The sequence below is a fragment of the Antechinus flavipes genome, chromosome 4 (genome assembly GCF_016432865.1).
Source record: "Antechinus flavipes isolate AdamAnt ecotype Samford, QLD, Australia chromosome 4, AdamAnt_v2, whole genome shotgun sequence".
In the NCBI taxonomy this organism is placed as follows: Eukaryota; Metazoa; Chordata; class Mammalia; order Dasyuromorphia; family Dasyuridae; genus Antechinus; species Antechinus flavipes.
Genome location: NC_067401.1, coordinates 42,672,454 through 42,695,131, shown reverse-complemented (window position 1 = coordinate 42,695,131; position 22,678 = coordinate 42,672,454). Strand labels below are relative to the sequence as shown.

The window sequence follows — 22,678 nt, the reverse complement described above, 5'->3', positions numbered from 1 at the left end:
AATTATAATCATGAGTTTGCTAACATCAGATGATTTCAGGATGTTAAGTAACTTTGGGAGAAAATAATCCAATTTTGAATTTTATCTCTTTCTCATCTCTTTCTAAGCCTAACTAATGATTCTGGATGATCAAGGAAAAAACCTAGAAATATAAAAATCTTGATTATAATAAGGAAATTGATTATAGTTATTTAAAGCTATTTATAAATAAATCAAGGTGATATATTTCACACACTGGTCCACAAATATGTGAATACATAGCTATTTGGGGGGACAAAAGGGTGAAGAGGAGGAGGAAATGTGCGTATTTATGTGAGTGAAGCGTTTTTAGTGCTTTAGGATTAACCAGGGAAAGTTGATTGGCAATGGAATTTATTAGATGTAGGTTATTGGTATTAAATAATTGGTGAAAAAATAAAGAGACAGAGATTTTTATGGGTAAATAGAAATTATTCAAGGGGAAAACAAAATCAAGATACAGAGTGGAACTGGGAGAAGACTAACTATATTTAAATAGCACGTAAGATCTAAATGCCTTCCTGAATCAATAGTTTATAGGCAAACCTTGAATTTATTGTGAGTTTCATTCTAGGCCACTGCAATAAAGTGACTATCACAATAAAACAAGTCACATGAATTTTTTGGTTTCTAAATGCATATAAATGTTATATTTATCCTATAACTGCAGTCTAGTAAGTGTAAAATAGTATTATGCCTTTTTTTAAAAAAGTACATACCTTAGATAAAAAATATTTTATTGCTAAAAATCGCTGTCATCTGAGCCTTTAGTGAGCCATAATCTTTTTGCTGAAGGAGAGTCTTGTCTCCATGTTGATGGCTGCTGACTGGGGAGTAATTACTGAAGGTTGGGATGGCTGTGGCAATTTTAAAAAATAAGACAACAATCAAGTTTTGCCACATTTCACTGGTATACTTAGAGGCCATTTTAGTGGTATTAATTGGCCTAACTTCAATATTGTCAGGCTGAGAGAGCATTCTGGGAAGGTGATAGAATGATTTTATACATACATGCATACATACACATATATTATAAATATATGTATATGTACACATATAAATATATCTATATGTATATATACACACATTATATATACATATTTGTTTCCAATGGTAGCCGTCCCTAGGGAAGGGCAGGGGGAAGGAAAATAAGAAATTTATATAATAACTTTATCATAAAATTAAAAGGAATACCAAGTTGTACATTATAGATTTGCAGCTTCATGTGCAATCATCTTTTTTAAAATTATGCTGTTATATAAATGCCATTTTATTCCATAAATTAACAAGAAAATAGATAAAAAATTAAAATTAAACCCAGGCTGAGTAAGTTGTATTTGATTCTAGAGACAATAGGGAGTGATGTGGTCAGTCCTGAAGTGAATAGATGATCTAGAGGAGAGAAAAGAGCTTGAAAATAGGGATATTGACAAAGGCTGTTGCAGTTGTCCAGATTAGAAGAGATGAGGTCCTGGACCAGGGTGGCCATCTCACCATGTGAAAGGAGAGGACAGTATAGATTCAAGATAGGCTATTGAGGTAGAACTGACAAGACTTGGCATGTGATGAGTACTTAAAGGTGAAAGAGAGGAAAGAGGAGCACTTCTCGAGAAGTTTCAAACCTAGGGCACTAGGAAGATGTAGCATCCTCTTTTTAGTGAACTTTATTTTGATCTTCACATATAAATATAAATATATGTTGAGTTACAAATTCTCTCCCTCCTGCCCTTTGAAAAGGCAATGTGATATCAATTATACATGTGAAGTCATAAACAACATTTCCATACTAGCACATTACTAAAAAAAAAAAAAAAAAGCAAGAAAATTTAAGTGAACATCCAGAGAAAGAACTATGGGACCTGAATGCAGACCAAAGAATACTATTTTCACTTTTAAAAATTATTTTGTGTGTTTTTTTCTTTTGATCTAATTCTTTTTTATAACATGATTAATATGAAAATATGTTTTACGTAATTGAATATATTTAAGCTATATAAAATTACCACCTTAGGGAGGAAGAAGGGGAAAAAATTGGAACTCAAAACTTTAAAAAAATGAATGTTAAAATTTGTCTTTATATGTAATTGGGAAAAAATAAAATACTATTCTAAAAAAAAGGAAAAATAAAGTGAAAAAAAGCAGAACTTATATTCTCTTAGTTTTATTTATTTATTTATTTGTTGTTTAACCACCCTTTTAACCTACAAGGATCCTTTGGCCTTTAACTTATATGTATATATACCTCAAGGTCCTGGATACTTCCAGGATGGCCCTAGAAATATGGAAATGCCATTCATGTAGGTATTTCTGTGTAATATGGAAATTAATGGGGTAGGAGTTAGGCTAGGAGTTAAGTCTACAAACCTGATTGAGTTTACCTTTGGTGCAGTTGTTCTTGCTCTCCTCATACGTGACATTCCCCTATTGCTCTCCTTGCTGGGATTTTTTGTCACTACACCTAAGAGGCAAACAACAACAAAATCTACCTTTCTTAAAAGTGCAATTTTTGTGTACCGTAGACTTTTTTGGTTCTCTTCAGTTGTCAGTGGTTTCTTTCCCCATTTTTCCCCCATTTCTTTGTTCTCTGTGTTTTTAATATAGAATACATGCTACTGTGATATAGTAGAGAACTGGCCTTGGTACTAGGAAGATCTGGGTTCAAGTCTTGCTACTGCCACATTTTGGCTATGTGGCTTCTTTTTACTGTTTTTTTATTGGACTTTTTTTTTTTTTACTGCCTTATTAACTCTCTTATACTATAAATTTCAAAGAAAGAAACCTGTACTGGTGGAGAGAGAGTTTCCTCAGCTGGTTGTTTACTATAATACTAATAAAATTATAGGTGCAGATTCTCTTCCTATTTTGTAGATCTCTACTTATATACTTATGCTCCAATAGTATATCAATTTCCTGAGGACTGAGATTGTTTTGTCTTTGTTTTCCTCTGTATGGTACCTAGCACAAAACGGGTACTTAATTTTTTAATTTAGATTTTATATTCCTGTCCATATTCTCTCTCTTATCCTCTTCCTTTCTCACCCTATTGAGAACAGAGAGAGAGAGAGAGAGAGAGAGAGAGAGAGAGAGAGAGAGAGAGAGAAAGAGAAGAGAAGAGAAAGGAGAGAGAGAGAGAGAGAGAAGAGAGAGAGAGAGAGAGAGAGAGAGAGAGAGAGAACAAACATTTAATTAAAGCAAAATCAGTTCCCCCAATGTTCTTTCTATATTTTTAAAAAATCTTCAGTCTACTTCCTGAGTCCATCAGCTCTCTTTCTGGAGTAGGGTAGCATGTTTCCTCATGAGTCCTCTAGAACTTGGTCATTGTGTTGTTTAGAATTTTTTTGTTTGTTTAATTTAAAAGTAGGTCTTTAATTAAATGCCTATCCAATTAAATTGACTATGGTCTGTTTCTATCTTTCCTCCAATTTCCTTTCACATTTTAAATCAGCAGAAAATTTAGCAGATCTTGTTTCTTTAGATACATACCCCTTATTTTTTCCACTTTAAATTTAGGTCCCTTAGGGAGCATTAAATTCTTTATCAAATTTGCTGAGCAGCTGAGATAGCCCTCTCTACTCTTTGGGCAAAAGGAAGAAGGAAACCTGAGCCATTAAAAGTGCTAAAGTGATTCCCCATCCTTTCCCTTGAGAAACCAGTAGTATCTCTGTTAACTTTACATCCATCTGAATTGACCTTTTTGCCCTAGCATTTATTGATCGACTGGGTATGGAATAAGTTAGGATAGGGATAGAAGCAGAGAGGCAACCAATAGGGCTACTTTCTATCCACATTAACCATATGTTCCACATTTAGTCATAGTTTGTACAGATTCACTCAATCTATAATGTATAATCTAAGATGCAGTGAATGAGGTCATGTCTGAAGAGCATGAAAGCTACTGAACTCCTTGGAGAAGTCTAATGGCTGGTTTGCTTAAATGTCCATTATATTATGAAGTTGTAAAGTTTTTGAGTTAGAAATATCCATAAACCATCTCTATTACATCATTTTACAGAGAAGGAAACTGAGATCTAGAGAGTTGAAGAAAGTAGCCCAAAGCCCTAAAATTATTTAAAGGCTCTTTTTCTCCCTTATCCTCAAATTATAATGCTCCTAGTATTCATTGAAGTAGGTGTATGTGATCCCTTCTTTTAGAAGTAGTGAATTCCTGGAAACTGTGTCTTAAAAGCTGATTGTAATAAGGTGATATCCTGACTTTTTAGTAGTATTGTTAGTAGAATGAATGGGAGTGATGATGATGAACGAGAAAGAGGTAAAACCTAAAAGTGGGGAAAAGATGCTGTTACCCAAAATTTATATAAAACAGTTCTGTAGCTTCCCTGCCATTAAGTTTATTTGTATTATTTTATTTAGTCTTAATTTAAAAATGTTTTTTACAAATGCCAACTAAGATGAACATTTACATATATAGAGTGGATCATGAAACTATGAATCTCTATTATGTATAGCTTGTTTTTCCTTTTAAGCATCTGATAGATTCAACATCCAACCTTCAAAGTTACCTTCCTTGTCTGTGCCTCCTGCTTTTCTGTTGTGTAAATTTTTAAAAAAAAATACTTGAATCTCTGTTTTCCCTTTCATTTGAAGGGGGGAGGAAGAAAGAGGGAGGCAGTGCTTTTTTTTTTTTTTTGCTAGAACCCAAATTATTTCCCCTTCCATTAATCCCATTTGTCAAACCAGTCAATTAGTAACAACAAATTTTTTAAAGGAATTTTTTTAAAGGAAAATGACTAGCAGGTCAATAAGAGAGAAGAAGAAGAAACAGAAGGCCTAGATGTGCCCCAAATTGGATAAACTGTGACATGCTTTCAGGTCCATTGTTCTTACTAGATCCCTGGATTGTTGGAGAGAAATAGGGTTTTTATACTGAAGTCTCTCATCTGGCTTCCCAAATTCAGCATGATACAAGGCTGATTATAAATATGACTGGATAGTAGTATATATGTGTGTCTCTGAAGTGTCCGTGTGTGTGTGTATACCAGAAAAGCTTGTCAACACTAGAAGTAACAATTTTCTGAAGTATTGGTTCTATGGAGACTGGCAAAGATAATAGATGGGAATAATATTGGAGGTGGTGTGGGAGATAGGCACATCAATACCCCAAGGTTAGAACTGTCCTGCTATTTTGTACTTTGGAAGTACTCTAGTGAATAGACTCTTTGACCCATCTCCACCATTTGTGGACAAATAAACTTCAAAGAGGCCACACAGAAAGGTACCACAAAAACTGATATTATTTATTTATTTAAAAATTGAATGGAAAATAGAAAAAGGAAAAATATTAACATGTGCACAATGGAACATGAGAGGATTCAAAATATAAAATGATAAATTTCTGATCAATATGTTTTAGCAGCAGTTTTTGATAGAAGAAAAATCAGAAACAAAGCAGATACCCACTCTTTGGGGAGTGGCTGAATAACTGATGGAATATTTTAGCAGCATAAGAAAAAGAAAATAGTTAGGTTCAAAGAAATCTTGGGAAACTAACATGAAGTGATATAAAACCAAGAGAACAATATTCACAATGTCTTCAAAAATGTCAAGGAAGGACAGCTAGGTGGCACAATGGATAGAGGACCATCCCTAAAGTCAGGAGGACCTGAGTTCAAATGTGACCTCAGACACTTAACAATTCCTAGCTGTGTGACCCTGGGCAGGTCACTTAACCCCCCTTGTCTCAGCAAAAAAAAAAAAAAAAAAAAAAAGTCAGGAAAAACAATGCCAGAAAATATCCAAACTTGGATCAGTACAATAATGATTTTGACTCCAAAAAAGTAATGACATATACCTTCATCCTTTTGGTAAGAGAGGTGGTAGATTACAAATAGAGAATGAAGCAAATGTTCTCAGATGTAGTAAACATGTTATTTATTTTGCTTAACTATAAGACAGGATTATATTATAAAGCAGGATTCTAATAGGGAGGATATTAGTGTCAACAATGTTAAAAGCATCAATAAAACATTTAATAAAAGAAAGACCGTGCTTTATGGAATGTAGATAAATACTTTCCCATTCTTTTCTCCCCACAGGGATTATTTTTTGGAGGATGATGGAGAAATGGTGCCCAAATCAAGTCACGTAGCAGGTAAGAATGATACAAGCACTTATTTCTCAGTTCCTTTTTACCCTGTTTTCTCTACTTTTGGCATCAACAGCAGCACTTTTATTTTAGCACTTTAAGGTTTGTGGATTACTTAGAAATATCTTATGTTATCCATAAATCTAATCTTATCTATAAATAAGAAATATCTTATCTCATCCATAAATAAACTCCAAAAAAGTAGGAGTCTTATTAGTTTCTTTTTTGTTGGTGGTGGTTGAGTCATTTCAGTCATGGCAATTCTTTATGGCCCTTTTTGAGGTTTCTTGGCAAAAATACTGGAGTGGTTTGCCATTTTCTTTTCCAGCTCGTTTGGCAGTTGAGACAGGCAAAGAGCGGTTAAGTAATCTGCCCAGGGTCATATGGCATCTAAGACTGGATCTACACTCAGATCTTTCTGACTCCATCCAGTTCTAGCATTTTATCCACTTAAAACAATTGACTCATAATCTTTTCACACATATTACTTAGGTGTTAAGGAAAAGTTGGCTAAATATTAACAGATTTCCTTTCTATAATGCTTTAAAGTTTACAATGTACTTTTCTCACAACTATCCTGGGAATTAGATTGGATAAATATTATTCTCACTTTTTTTAGAGGAAACATATTTCAATAAGTTAAGTTACTCATTCAGAGTCAGAGAGTGAAGAAGTAGTTAAGTCAGGAAGCAAACCTAGGCTTTCTGACTCCTAATAGACTATATGGCTGTCTCCATCAAACCATGGTGGCTCACTCTAAAATGCTTTATCATTTTAAAATGATTTTGAACCATTTAAAAATGTTTTAAAACCTGAGTTGTCTCATTTGATCTTTATAATAGTTCTGTTAGGTAAATAGTACAAATATTTTTCTCATTTTATATATGAAATAAACTGAGACATAGGACGAAAGATGACTTGTCCAGAGTCCTGAAGCTGTAATGGCAGCTCTGGTCCTCCTACCCAAATCATTTGACTTCAAATTCATTGTATTTTTCATTATACTTGGGCTTTCTCCTATTTGTTGAATGAATATAGCTTCCTCCTCATTTGTGAGAAAGAATAGAGACTTGATGAAGAATGCAACATATTATTTGTCCCATCAGCCTTTCCTTGGTGTCTTCATCTTTCATCTAATTTTGATTGAATAAGGTGTAGTTTATTGATATTTGTGCTGTATTTGCTTCTTTAAGCAATTGTGTTTATGACATGTGTGTTTGTACACACACAGAGGGGAGAGACAGAGAGAAAGAGAGAGAGAGAGAGAGAGAGAGAGAGAGAGAGAGAGAGAGAGAAGGAAAGACAGAGAGAGAGGAAGAAAGAGAGACAGACAGAGAGAGAAAAAGAGAGACAGAGAAAGAAAAAAGAGAAAGAGAGACAGAGATACAGAGAGAGAAAGAGAAAGAGAGAGAAAGAGAGACAGAGAGACTGACTCAGAGACACAGAGAGAGACACAGAGATAGAGATAGAGACAGACACAGAGACAGAGATACAGAGAGAAGGAAGGAAAGACAGAGAGAGGAAGAAAGAGACAGAGAGAGAGAGAAAGAGAGACAGAGACACAGACAGAGAGAGAAAGAGAGAGACAGAGACAGAGAGGAAGAAAGAGAGAGAGAGAAAGAGAGAGAGAGAGAGAGAGAGAGAGAGAGAAGAGAGAGAGAGAGAGAGAGAAAGAGAGAGAGATAGAGAGAGAGGGAGAAAAAGAGAGAGAGAGAAAAGAGAGAGAAATAAAGAGAGAGAGAGAAAAAGAGAGAAAGAGAGAGAAAGAGAGAGAGAGAGAGAGAGAGAGAGAGAGAGAGAGAGAGAGAGAGAGAGAGAGAGAAAGAGAGAGGGGGGAGGGTCTTTGGCTCTGCTCTTCTGGGACAACTAGGTGATGCAGTGGATGCCTGGCTAGAGTCAGGAAGACTCATCTCCCAGAGTTCAAATCCAGCCTCATACACTTCCTAGCTGCATGACCCTGAGCAAACCACTTCACCCTGTTTACCTCAATTTCCTCATCTGTCAAATGAGCTAGAAAAAGAAATGTCAAACTACCCCAGTGTCTTTGCCAAGAAAACTCCAAATAGGGTCACAAAGAGTTCAGACATGACTGAACAACAACAGCTGTGGGGGTACTAGAGAAGTAAAGATATAGTGCTTTTAAAGTTATTGATTCATTAAACTTTAAAATTTTGGTTTATCTTCGTCCTTTCTTAAAGCCAGAAGGTGTTGCGTTAAATCCTTAACCCCTTTACCTGTCTCTTTTTCTCTCAATGAGTGCTTTGTTTCTGTTGAATCTCAGAGAAGAGAGTAGACATGACCACAATTCCTTTAGCTTCTGGCCTTCTGCATGCTTCTGGAGGTCCAGGTTCTCTAAGCTTAAAGTTTCAATGCAACCTTGACCAGTACAATTACAGGAGGTGTTCTATGAATATGTACCAACCTCCCTATCAGTAGAGATACCAGAGTGTGATTCCGAAAAGTCGGACCATGGCACTTTAGTGCTGAGAGGTGCCTCAGTGTATAATCTATACACTTATTCTCTATAGAGATCACTGTAGTATAAATAAAATTTTAAAACCCTTGAATCAAATTCTAAAAATGGATTCTGCCCATCTGCCCCATTTCCTTTCCCCTCTTCCTCAGTTCTACCACGTTTCTCTATCCTTATCTTTCTCTATCTCTATACTGGCTGGCCCAGTTCCCTCCTGCCAATGTCAGCCCTGTAATAGGTGTTGCATTGATGATGAACAGGCTTCAGGCACTTCTGTACTCCCTTTCGGGTGCTTCTTTAAAAAGCACTCTGTGCCCAAGCACGTTCTTTATGGGTGTGATGTTGGCTGAGTAACTTCAGGTAAGTCATACACTCTCCCCTTGGCCCTCTTCCTCATTTGTAAAGACAAAATTATCTTTAAAGTGTCTTCCAAATCTCAAATGTTATAGTTCAGCTGAAATGAGAAAAGTTTGATGGCCTGCAATTTAAAAACATGTGTTTGTGTATATACTTTTTTTTCCAGTAGATTTTTCTACTGTAGTATGTTTATTTATTTATTTATTTTTGCTGAGGCAATTGGAGTTGTGACTTGCCCAGGATTATACCGCTATGAAGTGTTAAGTGTCTGAGGTCAGATTTCAACTCAGATCCTCCTGACCTCAGGGTTAGTTTTCGATCCACTGCGCCAACTAGCTGCCCCAGTTTATTTATTTTTTTTAATACACATTGCTTTATGAATTATGTTAGGAGAGAAAAACCAGAGCAAAAGGGAATAATCATGGGAGAGATTTTTTAAAAATCAGAAAAAAGAAGTGAACATAGCATGTATTTATTTATATTCAGACTCTTTCTGGATACATATGGCATTTTCTGTCCAAAGTCTATTAGGATTGCTTTGGATCACTGAACCACTGAGAAGAAACAAGTCTTTCCTAGTTGATCATCTCATATTCTTGCTGTTATTGTGTACAACATATTCCTGATTCTGCTTGTTTCACATCAGTTCATGTAAATCTTTCCAGTCCTTGTTCATCATTTTTATAAAACAAAAATATTCCATTACCTTCATGTACCACAGCTTGTTCAGCCATTCCCCAGATGATGGGCAAATACTCCTTTTCCAATTCTTTGCTATGTGTATACCTCTTTATCCTGTGCTTTCTGAATAAAATAGGAACTCCAGATCCTAGCATTCACTTTTCTCCATGATCTGGCTCCAACCCACATTCATAGCCTTATGTCACACTGCTTTTCTTGGCATATTCTGTGGACAAACTAAACTGAATTATTTTCTATTCAGTTCTCATGCTATTCTCTCCATCTTCAAGATTTGCTCATGTTGTCCCCCATTCCTGGAAGGGACTCTTTACCACTGCCACCTCTCATTGTTGTTTGATGAAGTCTTAGACCTTCATGTCCCACCTTAGGTTCCAAATCCTCTATCCCTTCCTCTTTCTTTCTTTCATATGCAAGTGATCTCTCTCTTCTCAAATTCAGCTAGGTGGTACAGTGGTTAGGACACCGAAACTGTGTTCAAAGTGCCTTTGACACTTACTAGCTCTATGACCCTGGCAGGGAAAATCCTTAACTGCCCTCAACTTCACTCTTCTTCTGTAAAATGAGAATATTAATAGTGTCTACCTCATAGAGCCAATGTGAAGATTCTATGAGTTAACATATATAAGATGCTTTGAGACCTTAACATGCTACATAATTGCTAAATGTCATTGTTATTGTTATTGTTATATAATCCTAGCACTTGTATCTAAGCCTTTTCTTTCTGTGTATCCCCCTGTTCCCTGAATCATCGTTTTCCATGGAATTATGGAACCCCAGAATGTCAAGAGTTAGAACCTCTGGCCCAATCCTTACAAACAATGAATTTCCTTTATCATGTATCTGACAAATTCAGGCTTTGTTTGAAGACTTCCAGGGAAGAAGATCTCACAGCCATTCCCTTTGGGGATAACGCTGATTGTTAAAGAGTTTTTCCTTGCCTCAAACCTAAATTTCCCTTTCTGTCATTTTTATCCATTGTTGTTCATTGGTTCCTTTGGGATACACATCTTTTCCTTGTAAGCTTTTTTTCCATGTAAGCTACTATGAGAGCAGGTTTGTCTCCTCCCTTGCTAATTGCATATCCCCAGCATCTAGCACAGCACTTTGCTCAATTTTTTTGTGAAGTACTGTAGATGCTTAATAAGTCTTCTTTTAACTGACTTTGTTCATTCATCCTTTAAATTTGATTTAATTGAGCCCCTTTGTTAATATGTGTGTGTGTGTATGTATATATATATATATATATATATATATATATATATATATATATATACTTATTTACAAATTCCCTGGGGAATCTGACCCCAAACTAGCCACCATTCTTTGACTAATACAAAATGATCCAAGGATACTAGTTGAAAAAAGAGGTGTCCTTATGTTGTACAGTTCAAAAATCACTGGCTATCTTTGACCCAGCAAAGCCACTGTAGGCTTATACTCCAAAGAGATCAAAGAGAGAAGGAAAAGGTCCTATATTTAGGAAAATATTTACAACTTGTCTTTTTTTTGGGGTGGCAAAGAAATAAGGATTACTAAGAGGTTGTTCATCAAATGGGGAAGGACTGAACAAGTTTTTGGTATGTAAACAATGACATTGTAAAAAATGAATTATTTTGAAATTCTTAAGAACTCTGATCAACTTCAATCATCCATAATTCCGCAGGACTGATAATAAAGAATGTTACCCACTTATTGACAGTCTAAATGTGCAGAATGAGTCACACATTCTTAGACATGACCATATGGGAATTCATTTTGCTTGACTTCTTTTCTCTTTTTTCCTGAGGGAAATGAGAGAAAATAAATGCTCATTAGTTGCAATGTAAATGATTAAATAAAATAACAAAACTTAATTTAAAAAACACAAAGAAAACTAGCTTTGGAGTCAGAGGATCATAGTTTAAATCTTCTCTCTGATGTTCAACTTTGACCTTAAGTAAGTCAGTAAGATCTGATTTGACCCCAGTTTATCAGAGGGGGCTGAACTTGATGCCTGGTCTAGGTTTATGATCTTCTGGAGGATCATGATGATATCTTCAAATAGAAGTAATGGAAAGCCTCTGTAGACTGAAAAAAAGAACTATAAGCATGATGTCTTAAGTAATCCATGTGTTTTATTCCAAATATCAGATGCTTCAGTGAGTTGGAATTCTCTAGATACCAAAGATAGAAAAAAAAAAGATGCAAAAAAAGTGAACAGGAGCACCTACCACAAAATGCCATTAACCATGAGTTTTTTTTTTTTAATTTCAAAGGTTTTTTTAACCACCAGTCTTTTGCCTTGTTTTCTTGGCAGCTTTTCTCAGTGAAACTAAAGAACGGGGTCCCCCTATGCAATCACATCCCTGGAGAAGTTTTGAGAAGGGTCCTTTTGGGCAGACACACTCCTTGAGAGCATTTGAGAAGGCCCCCTTGGGACAAACACAAGCCCTCAGAGACTTTGAAAAGGTAAGTGGTCTGGGGTAGCTACTGCTTTTCCTAGAGAAAGAGGTGATATGATGGAGAGTATTATCTGCAGGGATCCTCAAACTTTTTAAATAGGGGGCCAGTTCACTGTCCCTCAGACTGTTGGAGGGCTGGACTATAGTAAAAACAAAAACTTTATTTTGTGGGTCTTTAAATAAAGAAACTTCATATCCCTGGGTGAGGGGGATAAACATCCTCAGCTGCTGCATCTGGCCCGCAGGCCATAGTTTGAGGACTCCTGATATAGAAGAACCCGCAGAGTAAAATCACATGAAGATGAATAATGTCACAATTTAGAGATCCAATCCCCAATCTTCTGGCAAATGGTTCAAGAGCTATGCAGTGGACTCCCTATAGCAAGAAGTTTCTTCTGCTTAGTTCAGTTTGGGTCCTGGGTTCATTCCCAGGGAGATTCATAAGGCATCAGGCTATTGAAGGTAATTAAACCTAGTGCTGAATGAGATTAGAAGTCATATTTCTGGTTCATCCTTAGTTCTACTTTGGGTTCATCCCAGAGAAGTGAATTTATTCATGCCTCAAACCTTTAAGTTTTCCCCCAGGATTCTCCAAATGTAGCCTAAAAGCAGAATGAAATTGAAAGTCATATTCCTGGTTTATGCTTGGTTCAAATTTGGGTTCATCCCAGAGGAGTAAAGTTATTTCATGCCTTAACCCCCCAAGTTTCCCCCCAGGACTCTCCAAGTGTAGCCTAAAACTCCTATGAGTACTGATATTACACTGTCCCCTGGATTTGAAGCCATGCTGAGCCAGGAGCAGATGTTCTCACAACACTGTATATCCCCTAGTCCCACTATAGAGATTCTATCTCTATAGTCCTGGGATTAATATAATAATAATAATAGCTAACATTTATATGGTGCTTTATGGTTTGCAAAGTGCTTTGCAAATCTCAATTGATGTTCACAACAACTCCAGAAAGTAGGTTCTATTATTATCTTTATTTTATAGCTGAAGTAAATATCCTCTTGTACCTCCTGGGGATTCCCAAAGTTTCATTCCATGAGGGTACATATAGCCTAAGAAGGTTAGGAACCCCTCACTCCTATGTAGGCAAACTTTCCTCCCCATCTCCTTTTTAAAAAGCTTCCATTTGAAAGTGATTCTCAATTGAACAAGGATGGCATGAGTTCTGGCAAACCCCCAAAGTCTTGTGAATTACATTTGCTTCTCAGTAGGACTTAATTCACACCCTCCCCTCCCTGACATTCTTTGGGGGCCATGAGTTCTTCTCTATAATAAACACGTACCTTTTTTCTGCCCTTTTTTGCTCAGGGTTGCTATGGTTACTACAAGAGCCCCTGGGAGTTTTTGAGTGGGTTTTAAAGACTAGAAATATAGGGTTCTGTAAATCTGTTCGGTGGTAATGGTGAGTCATGAGCTTTGTGTTTTGGAGGTAGAGAGGGTAAACTGTAGGTTTGAACTGCTAGAGCTTAAAGTCCTGAACAGCTGGGTGGTGATGGTGGGTGGCAAACTAGGAACTTTGCCAATATGGTGGACCCTTTCCCTTTTCTTCCTCTCTCTCTCTCTCTCTCCCAGCCTTTGAGCTCTGATATGGTGTCAAGAGAGAGAGAAACTAAGGCTGAATAGAGTTGTTTCATAGCAGTGTTTCAGAAACACACAGCTAGCTTTTTTTTCTCTTTTGGTAAAATGGTGTTTAGAAGTATAACACTGAGGGTACCCCTCACATATGAAGCGCCCAGGAGAGCTACCCAGAAAAGGCTCACATGATGCTGTAGGTTCATATTCACTCAAAACCAGAGTTCACAAACCCCCTCAGTATGTTTATTTTTTCACTAATAAATAAGAAAGCATAACATATTTAACATGTATTGGTCAACCTGCCATCTGGGGGAAGGAGTGGGGGAAGGAGGGAAAAAGTTAGAACAAAAGGATTTGCAACTGTCAATGCTGAAAAATTACCCCTGCATAGATCTTGTAAATAAAAAAAAACTATAATTAAAAATAAATAAATAAGAAAGCAAATCAGCACAAAACAAAGGTATTTAATGAAGTAGCATAATAAGAAAGCTTGTAATAAGATGCTCAACCCTTTGATAAAGCTAATGCACTCTTTTTCTCAAATACACATACCACATATGTGGAGAATAAGCATAAAATTGAGATCACACATGAGGGAGAATGTGCATAAGAACACAAGTGGTGAGGGCACATATGTAGAAAAACTTTTTACCCCTTTGACACTGTGTGTGTATGTGTGGGAAACCATTGAAATATTCTGGTGAAATCATCATTTTACTATCATAACTCTCCCCATTGAAGGTGGTATCTCCGTGTGTCTCCTGGGTGTGTTCCTCTGCTCTTCTGGTGACTGCTGGCCCTGTCTATAGGCGTCCTCCTAGGACTGAGAGCAACTTTTTAAACAGAGGAGTGACCAAAGCAATCAGATCTGTGCTCTAGAAGTAATTTAGCAGCTAGTGGAGGATGGCTTGGAGAGGAGAGAGACTGGAGGGAAGAAGACCAATTAATTGTCTCTTGTAGTGGTTCAAATGAGAGATGAAGATAGGCACAGTTAGGGTAGTTGTGGTAGGGAAAGATGGGAGTGGATGTGAGTGACATTGTGAAGGCAGAATCAATAATACTTGGCTCCTGATTAGCCAAGGAGGTTGAGGAAGCCTAAAAAGATGGATGAGATTTCAAGACTGTGAGTAGAGATAACTAGGAAGGTGGATTGGTACCAGTTAGGAAAAGAGGCAAAATGGAGAATGGAGGGGTAGACTATAATGAGTTCTGTGAGAGAGTTGAGGCAGTGATTATAGATGGCTTTTTCTAAGAATTAGGCAGGGAAAGGGAGGAGAAATATATAAAGATAGCTTGTAGGAATGACAGGGTCAAGTGAGATCTTGAAAGGATTTTGTTTGTCTTTTTCAGTCATGTCCACCTTTTTGGGATGCCTGTAGAGGTTTTCTTGACAAAGATATCAGAGTGGTTTGGCATTTCCTTTTCCAGCTCATTTTACAGATGAGGAAACTGAGGCAAATAGGGTTAAGCAACTTCCCCAAGGAATAAGTTAATAAGTGTTTGAGGAAGAATTTCAACTCAGAAGGATTCATTTTCCTGATTTTGAGTCTAGGGCTCTATGCACTATGATGTCACCTAGCTGCCCCTTATTTTAAATGAACTATGTTTTTGTCTTCAGGTATGGTAATGTCTATATAAATGGACCTCTGTCCTCACAACTCCTTGACTTTCCTCCATTTCCTTTATATGTTGGTGCCCTCTTTCATTTTCACTCATTTCCCTTGCTAATTCATCCATCCACCATGGACCATTCAGTCCATCCATTCACCAATACTGACTCCTTCAGGGTTGTGAACTCTGGAATTTGCCCTTTCACAACTGGCTCTCATTTCTACCTCTCTTTCTCTATTTTACATCTATAGTTGTCCTCTGAATGAAAATCTGATACTCTTGACTATTTTCCTTTATCATGATGAATAATAAATCCTTAAGTATCAATTAGATTAATTTATATATGCTTTTATATGTATGTTTTACATGTTTCAACACTAATTTCTGTTTATCTGAGCTCATTGTTCTTATAATTTGGTCATCAATCAAAAACTTAAACAAATTAAAGGGAGGGACTACTAAATTAGGTTATTAAATAAGGGAAAGAAAGAGGTTAATGTAAGCAAAATGTAAATGTTAAGTGCTGGATTAAGATAGAAATATATTTTGCATGACTTCACCTGTATAATGGGTATCATATTGCTTGCCTTCTCAATGGATGGGGGAAGAGTTTGGAGGGAAAGAGAGAATGTGGAACACAAAATTTATTTTAAAAGCTAATGTTAAAAAAATTAAGAATAAAATGTATATGCTAGAATTAGTAGTAGTAGTAGAATGGGGGGGAGGGACCGGGTTAAGGTAAGGCGAATAAGTCAGTGAGCAAACATTTACTGAGCAGTTACCATGTGCTAGACTCTATGCTAAATGATGAGAATGTAAATACAATAATAATAAATGATAACAGCATTTAAGTAGCACTTACTATGTATTTATCAAGTACTATGCTAAGTACTTTGCAAATATTAAAAATAGTCCCTGTTCTCAAAGAGCAACCATTCTTAAAGAGGAGAATGGGGAAACTCATAAAAGTTCTCTCTTTATTGGTGAGGAGACTGAGGCAAACAGAATTGTTATTGTTCATCCTCTGTTGACTTCAGGCAAGTAATGTCTTGACTTACAATTGAATAGGATTTAAATGAGGCTAGGCTGTGCAAAGCCATCAGTTCACTGGACGCAAAGTAGAAGAAGTCTAGAGTGCATCTTTCTTAAATGCAGGTTCCATGAGGAGCTATCCAGAGGCTGAGGTCTCAGGGGTAGAGTTTATTTCCAATGTGTGAATTCCAAGGCTTAGCATGAGCTTCCAGGCTAAATAAATTTCTGGAGCATGGTAGGGGAAATTCAAAATGCAGTTTAGAGAGAAAGGAGGTAAAAAATGAGGTAGAATCTGTGAGAAGAGAAGGTACCTGCTAAAAGATCTAAACTGGAATGGTGAGTTCCAAAGCCCAGAAAATAGCAGTAGTTCGTGCAGAGAATGGTGTGATTTCAGAGACTTCTCCGTCCACCTCCCTTCAAAATTCTCTGAACTGATTGACCTGAAATTTAAAGGGCAAAGACTCTGATGCCATAATTAAAGATAAAAATCTAAGTGCTGATTAATTCATCTGACTAGTGCTTCATAATGAATTATAAATCAATCAGTAAGTCTAAGTGTAATTGTAAATGATTCATAGATGAATCTTCCTAGTTCTGGAGATGTTAAAGAAAATGGAAAGGTATTGGGTATCTGATAAAAGGGAGAGCACTGAATGGGGGGAGGAAAGGGCAAGGAAAGAGGGTAGCAAGGATGAGAATTTGAGAATGTAACTATCCCAAATTGAGCCTGAAGAAAATTCAATTGAGGTGAGAGGTGATGAGAGAGAATGGTCAGATTCTGCATATGGATGAGGGCTGATTAGCTGCGGCCCAGAAAGTAATCCAGAATCAGTGCACTGGAAGGGGAGGGAAATGTGTTTCTCTGAAGATTGTCCCATGGAGGGTGAAAATTCATGAAGGAAAACAGCTTGAAGCAAAGGTCTTCATGCTTGGTACCTCCAGAGCTTGTGAAGATTGCTCTTCCACTGCCAATATAAGCACATTGGGACAAAGTCCCAATTAACCCATGCTAATCACATCTTTGCAAGCACAGATAAATTTTGAGATTTTACAATTTTTGATTAGGCTTGTTTCTGTTTATTTTCTTTTCATATTTTTACTGATATGTTCTTACATCATCTTCATTTCTTAATAATTCTCTCCCCTTTCCCCTCCCCAGAGAATTATTATTATAACAAAGATCAGAAAAGAAAGAAAAAAAGAAAAAAAATTTGCAAAACTCATCAACTCATCATTCAAGATTTACGATATACAAAATGTTCCACTTCCATGATCCCCCAATCTTTACAACGAAGGAGACATTTCTCCTTTCACCTTTATTATCAATCATTATTATTAATAGCATTTGTTTTTCTATTGTAGGTCTTTCCATTTACATCATTGTAGTCACTAAGAATATTATTTTCCTGGCTCTGCCTACTTCATTTTATATAAATACATGTATTCCCCAATTTTTTTGTATTTTTCATATTCAGTGTTTCCTATGGTAGAGTAATATTCCATTATCTTGAGCTTGTATAAATATTTAGCTGATCAGAGACAAATAAAAGCCATTTGTTTTTAATATCTCCAACTTAGTAACAAAAAAAGCGCTTTAATGTATCTCTGTAACATAACTGCTCAAAGCATTGGACTATTGAAGGTAAACTTAGGGATTGACTCGAAGTGGGAAGAGCATTTATTCTTGATGCATTCCAAAGTCACAAATCACAACTTCGATTCTTACTTGTGTGTTGCTAAAGTGTTTTCAGTTGTTTGCACGTAAATCCTAGAAAGAAAATGTGAATGAATTGGCCTTGTGTTCAAGGCCTCCTGAAACTGAAATAGCTTCATTTCATAGAGAAGGAGTCCCTCAGGAAAAGAAAGGAAAGAAAAATATTCCATGATAATTGATTAAAATTAGTGTTGAAAGGAAGTTGAGTGAGTGGGTAGAAATAAGCCTTTGTAAACTGTATTTGGTAGTATTATATATGGGAAAGGAGATGAGAAGGATACCCAGAACCATGGAGGTACAGGTTGTGAGACCAAGAATAATAGGCTTAGTTCTTGAAAACAACTGAAAGGGACTATATAAATGATTTCTGGTCTAAGAGCATGAAGGAAAGTGACATGGAGACTGATTTGAATGGGAGAAGATGAACAAGGGTAGGAATATCTATTATAGCAAGAGAAAGAAGGGTTAGCAGAGCTCTGAAGTCTAGCTTGCCGCAATAGTCTTTATGATTTATCATATGGGGATACCCATTTAGTCTCTGAGAAATACTGCCTTCCAGCCTGTTGGGTCACTCAGTATGGAATGAATTCAGTACAGTGTTCAGGTCAGGTCAAATCAACCAACATTTATTAAGGACCTTCTGTATACCCTATGCCAAGCACTGTACTAAGTACTGGGGGTTCAAAGAAAGGCAAAAATAGTTCTTTAAGAAGCTTACATCCTAATAGAGGATTCCATATGCAAACCACTATGTGCAAACAAGATGAATACAAGAAAAATTGGAGGTAGTCTCTTAAGAGGGACCAAAAAAGTCTGAGATTTTAGTTGAAGCTTGAAGGAAGCTGGTGAAGACAGGAAGAGAAATCATCTCAGTCATGGGAGACAGTGAAAATGCATGGATTTGGGAGAATATCTTGTAGGAGAACCATCAAGGAAGTCTACATCTCTGTATTATAGAGCATATGGAAAGGTGTACCTGCAAAGGTAGGAAGGGGTTGAATAAAGAAGGCTTTTAAAATTAAGCAGAGAGTTGAGATGATAAATGGATGATCTCTCAGGTCACTTCCAACTCTGAATCCTCTGAAGACAATTTGTTATATATCTTATAGATTAGGACATTGCCAGTGAACTATGATTAGTGGGAAAGTGAATCAGAATGATTCCTTTCCTAGCTAGCTGAACATTATTATCGTTATTGATGATAGCAATAGTTCATACCTCTGTAGTGTTTTAAAACCTTTATTAAAGTATATAAGATTTAAAATATATTACTTTCCTGGTGAAATACTTAATGGGAGCTATTATCACTTTATAGGTAAAGAGACTGAGATTCAGCTAACTAACAAAATGAATAGAGCATCAATGTCTTGGAGACAAGACTTGAGTTCAAATATGGCCTCAGACATTTACTAACTGTGTGACCTTGGGCAAATCACTTCACCCTATTTGCCTCAGTTTCCTCATCTCTCAAATGAGCTATAGATGGAGATGGCCAACTACTCTGGTACGTTGCCAAGAAAACCCCAAATGAGGTCATGAAGAGTCAGACATGACCGGAATGAGTAAATAACAACAATACTGCAACTCAGATTGTGACTTGCCTATGGTCGTACAACTGGTAAATGATAGAGTTGGGATTGTAGCCTAGGTCTATTGGATCAAAAGAAAAATACTTGGAGATTTTTTCCAGTGGGACATTATAGGTAGTTGTGTATAATGGAGGACAGAGCACTGGACCTGCAATCAGGAAGATATGAATTCAAATCTGGCTTCAGACATTTACTGGCTGTTTGGTCTAGGGAAAGTCATTTAATCTTCATTGACTCAGTTTCCTCATCTGTTAAGTAAAGATAATAATAGCACCTACATTCCAGGGCAGGATTGTTGTAAAGATAAAATCAGTAAGATGTTTTATAAAAATATTTAGCATGGTACCTGGCATATAGTAAGTGTCATGTAAACGCAAGCTCTTATTATTGTTATTATTGTAATGAATTATTATTGTTATTAACAGACAAAAATTAGTGATACAAGAGAAAGGCAATATTATTCATTTGAAAAGGGCCCTGGAATTAATAATCAGAAGGCAGAAGGCAGCTTGCATTGGAATTCTGACCCTGGAAGACACTTATCTTCTTTGTTGCTTGGGGCAAATAACTTTGCTCTTCTGGGCTTTCATTTCCTCATAAATGTGAAAAATGGCACCATATCCTGAGGAGTTTTAAATTCCTTCCAGGGTTACCATTCTATGATTTTGTGATAACAGTTCATTATAACAAAAGGAAAGATGTGTCAAGGAAAATAGGAAGTGTGTAATCCATTATCAAATGAATGATTCAGGAAATGACGACTACCATAATTCAGGGAAGTGGAGCGTACAACCGGTTAGAGTCATCTTGAAAAGTTTCTTGGAGAAAGGGAGATGCACATAGATTCTTTAAAATGGGGTGAATTTTGAGAGATGGAAAGAAAGATGGGTATTCCAAGCTCAGACAATGAGACAAAGCATGAATATAGGAAAACAGAAAATATATAATGGGATCTATGAGTAGAATAATGTTTTCATATTGAAAGTATGGGATGGGTGCATTTGGTTCAAGGAGTTACATTTTGGATATGACCATAGGATTGTAATAATATTCATGTAAAATTTTAAAGTTTGCAAGGTATCTCACATGAGCCTCTCAATATCGTTGTATTGTAGATATTACACTTATCAGTATCCCCAGTTTACAATTAAGAAAAATGAAACTCATAGTCGTTAAGTGATAAACCAAAGTTTAAGAGGCCTTCTTCCTACTATACCTAGCACTCAGTCCACTGTTCTAGACCATCATCTTATTCATTGTAGACCTTACAGGGTTTAAACCCAGAATAAAACTAAGGTATCCTTTGTGATCACTAGTCTAATACCCTCATTTTCTAGATGAGGACTCTTAGGTCAAGAAAGGTTAAATTACCTGCCCAAAAACACATAGAAGATGAAAGAACAAAGATTCGAATACAAGTCCTCCGACCCCAGATAACCTCCAAGTTCCTTTCTACATTTTGGCTTTAGCAAAAGATTTGTTCCAAAATATAAATGAATAGTGACAGAAAAAGCTGGAAAGGTGATTTGATAACACACTGAAAGACCTTGAATTCCAGATTAAGGAGCTACAACTTTTTTTTGTAGGCAACAGGAAATCACTAGAGTTTTTATGTATAAATAAATCATTATTTAATGATAATTAACCCAGAAGAGATATTCAGAACAAATTTGAGAGGGAATGAATATTTATTGAGATAAAATAAAGAAACAAGACATGAAATTGAATTAAAATAAAGAAATGAGACAGGGATAGACAAGGCATGAAAAAAATAAAACCCTGGAATAGGACAATGCCTCTATGAATGGAAGAGAAGGAAGAAATGGAGACAAGAAACATCTGGAAGAAAGAATCATCAGGGCCTAGTGATTAGATGAGGGTGGGGGTCAATGAGGGAGAAATAGGAGGCAAAAAGGACTGACTCATAGGTATGACTGGGACATTTTTGACAGGGAAAAAAAGATGGAGACAGACACACAGAGAGAAAGAGACACAGAGAGAGAGACAGAAAGAGAGCCACACAGAGACAGAGACAGAGACAGAGAGAAAGAAAGAGAGACAAACACAGATACAGAGACAGACACACAAAGAGAAATACAGACATGCACAGATAGATCCATACAGAGACAGAGAGAGACAGATTCAGAAGAGAGAGAGAGAGAGAGAGAGAGAGAGAGAGAGAGAGAGAGAGAGAGAGAGAGAGAGAGAGAAACACATAAATTCACAGAGAGACAGAGACAGAGTTTGTGTATTTGTGTGTGTGTATGTATATCTGTGTGTGATACAGGGGGGAATTTTCCCTTTATATCCTCCTTGCCTTTAGCAACCTTGGTTTAAATACTTCCCTTTATTTCCTCTCTCTGTTCCCTGAATGAATCATTTGTTTTCTTACCTTTGAGATTTTGTTCACACAAAAATATTCTCCCAGCCTGGAACACACACTTTTCTCCTGCCTACCTCCATGTCTCTACCTCCCCCACAATGTCTCCTTTATCCAGAAATCTCCAGCAAAGACAGCTGCAAGTACACACTATTTATAGCCAGAAGCTGGCTTACTCTGGCAGTCTGAGTCCAGCCACGGTGAGTCAGCCTGTTGGGGGCCTAACCCATCCTGGCAAACTTTTCCACTTGAACTATGGTTTAATTGTATTTCTGTAGAAATGTTACCACTAGGAGCGTTTTCCTCACTTCATCCCCTCCTGTGGAAATTTTGGATATTCCAGGCACTAATTTTTTACGTTGCACTGTATAACTTCATGACTAATCTCAGATTGGGGTCTCTATGTTTTCCCAGAATGCCTCTGGAAACAGTCATAGGAAACATTTCCAGGCATGATTTCATAAGAAAACCATTTGCATGTCCAAATCACAAAGGCCCAAATGTCTTATTCCCCTTAGACTTTGACATTCAGAAAGTCCATCAATGTTCCAAGGAACAATCATTTGGTCACTGGGTGTGTTCCCTCAGTGATGCAGTTGATGGTATTTGAGAGTTTCTGTGGCTGAAAAATTAGTCATCCTCTGACCAACCTGGTGAGGAGAATCCTCAAACT

At 36.7% G+C, this 22,678-nt stretch overlaps 1 protein-coding gene across 4 annotated transcripts in view; it reads left to right on the top strand.

Annotated features, from left to right (window-relative positions):
• LOC127559184 (myomegalin) overlaps nucleotides 1-22,678 on the top strand; it is a 260,227-nt gene that overhangs the window by 57,009 nt on the left and 180,540 nt on the right. For 3 of the 4 annotated variants that reach the window (XM_051992863.1, XM_051992866.1, XM_051992864.1), the window contains exons 2-3: nucleotides 6,072-6,127; nucleotides 11,950-12,101. In XM_051992863.1, the coding sequence (XP_051848823.1) occupies nucleotides 6,072-6,127; nucleotides 11,950-12,101 (208 nt within the window). Of the gene's footprint in view, nucleotides 1-6,071; nucleotides 6,128-11,949; nucleotides 12,102-22,678 lie in introns of those variants that run through there. The other variant, XM_051992865.1, reaches the window with a different exon arrangement.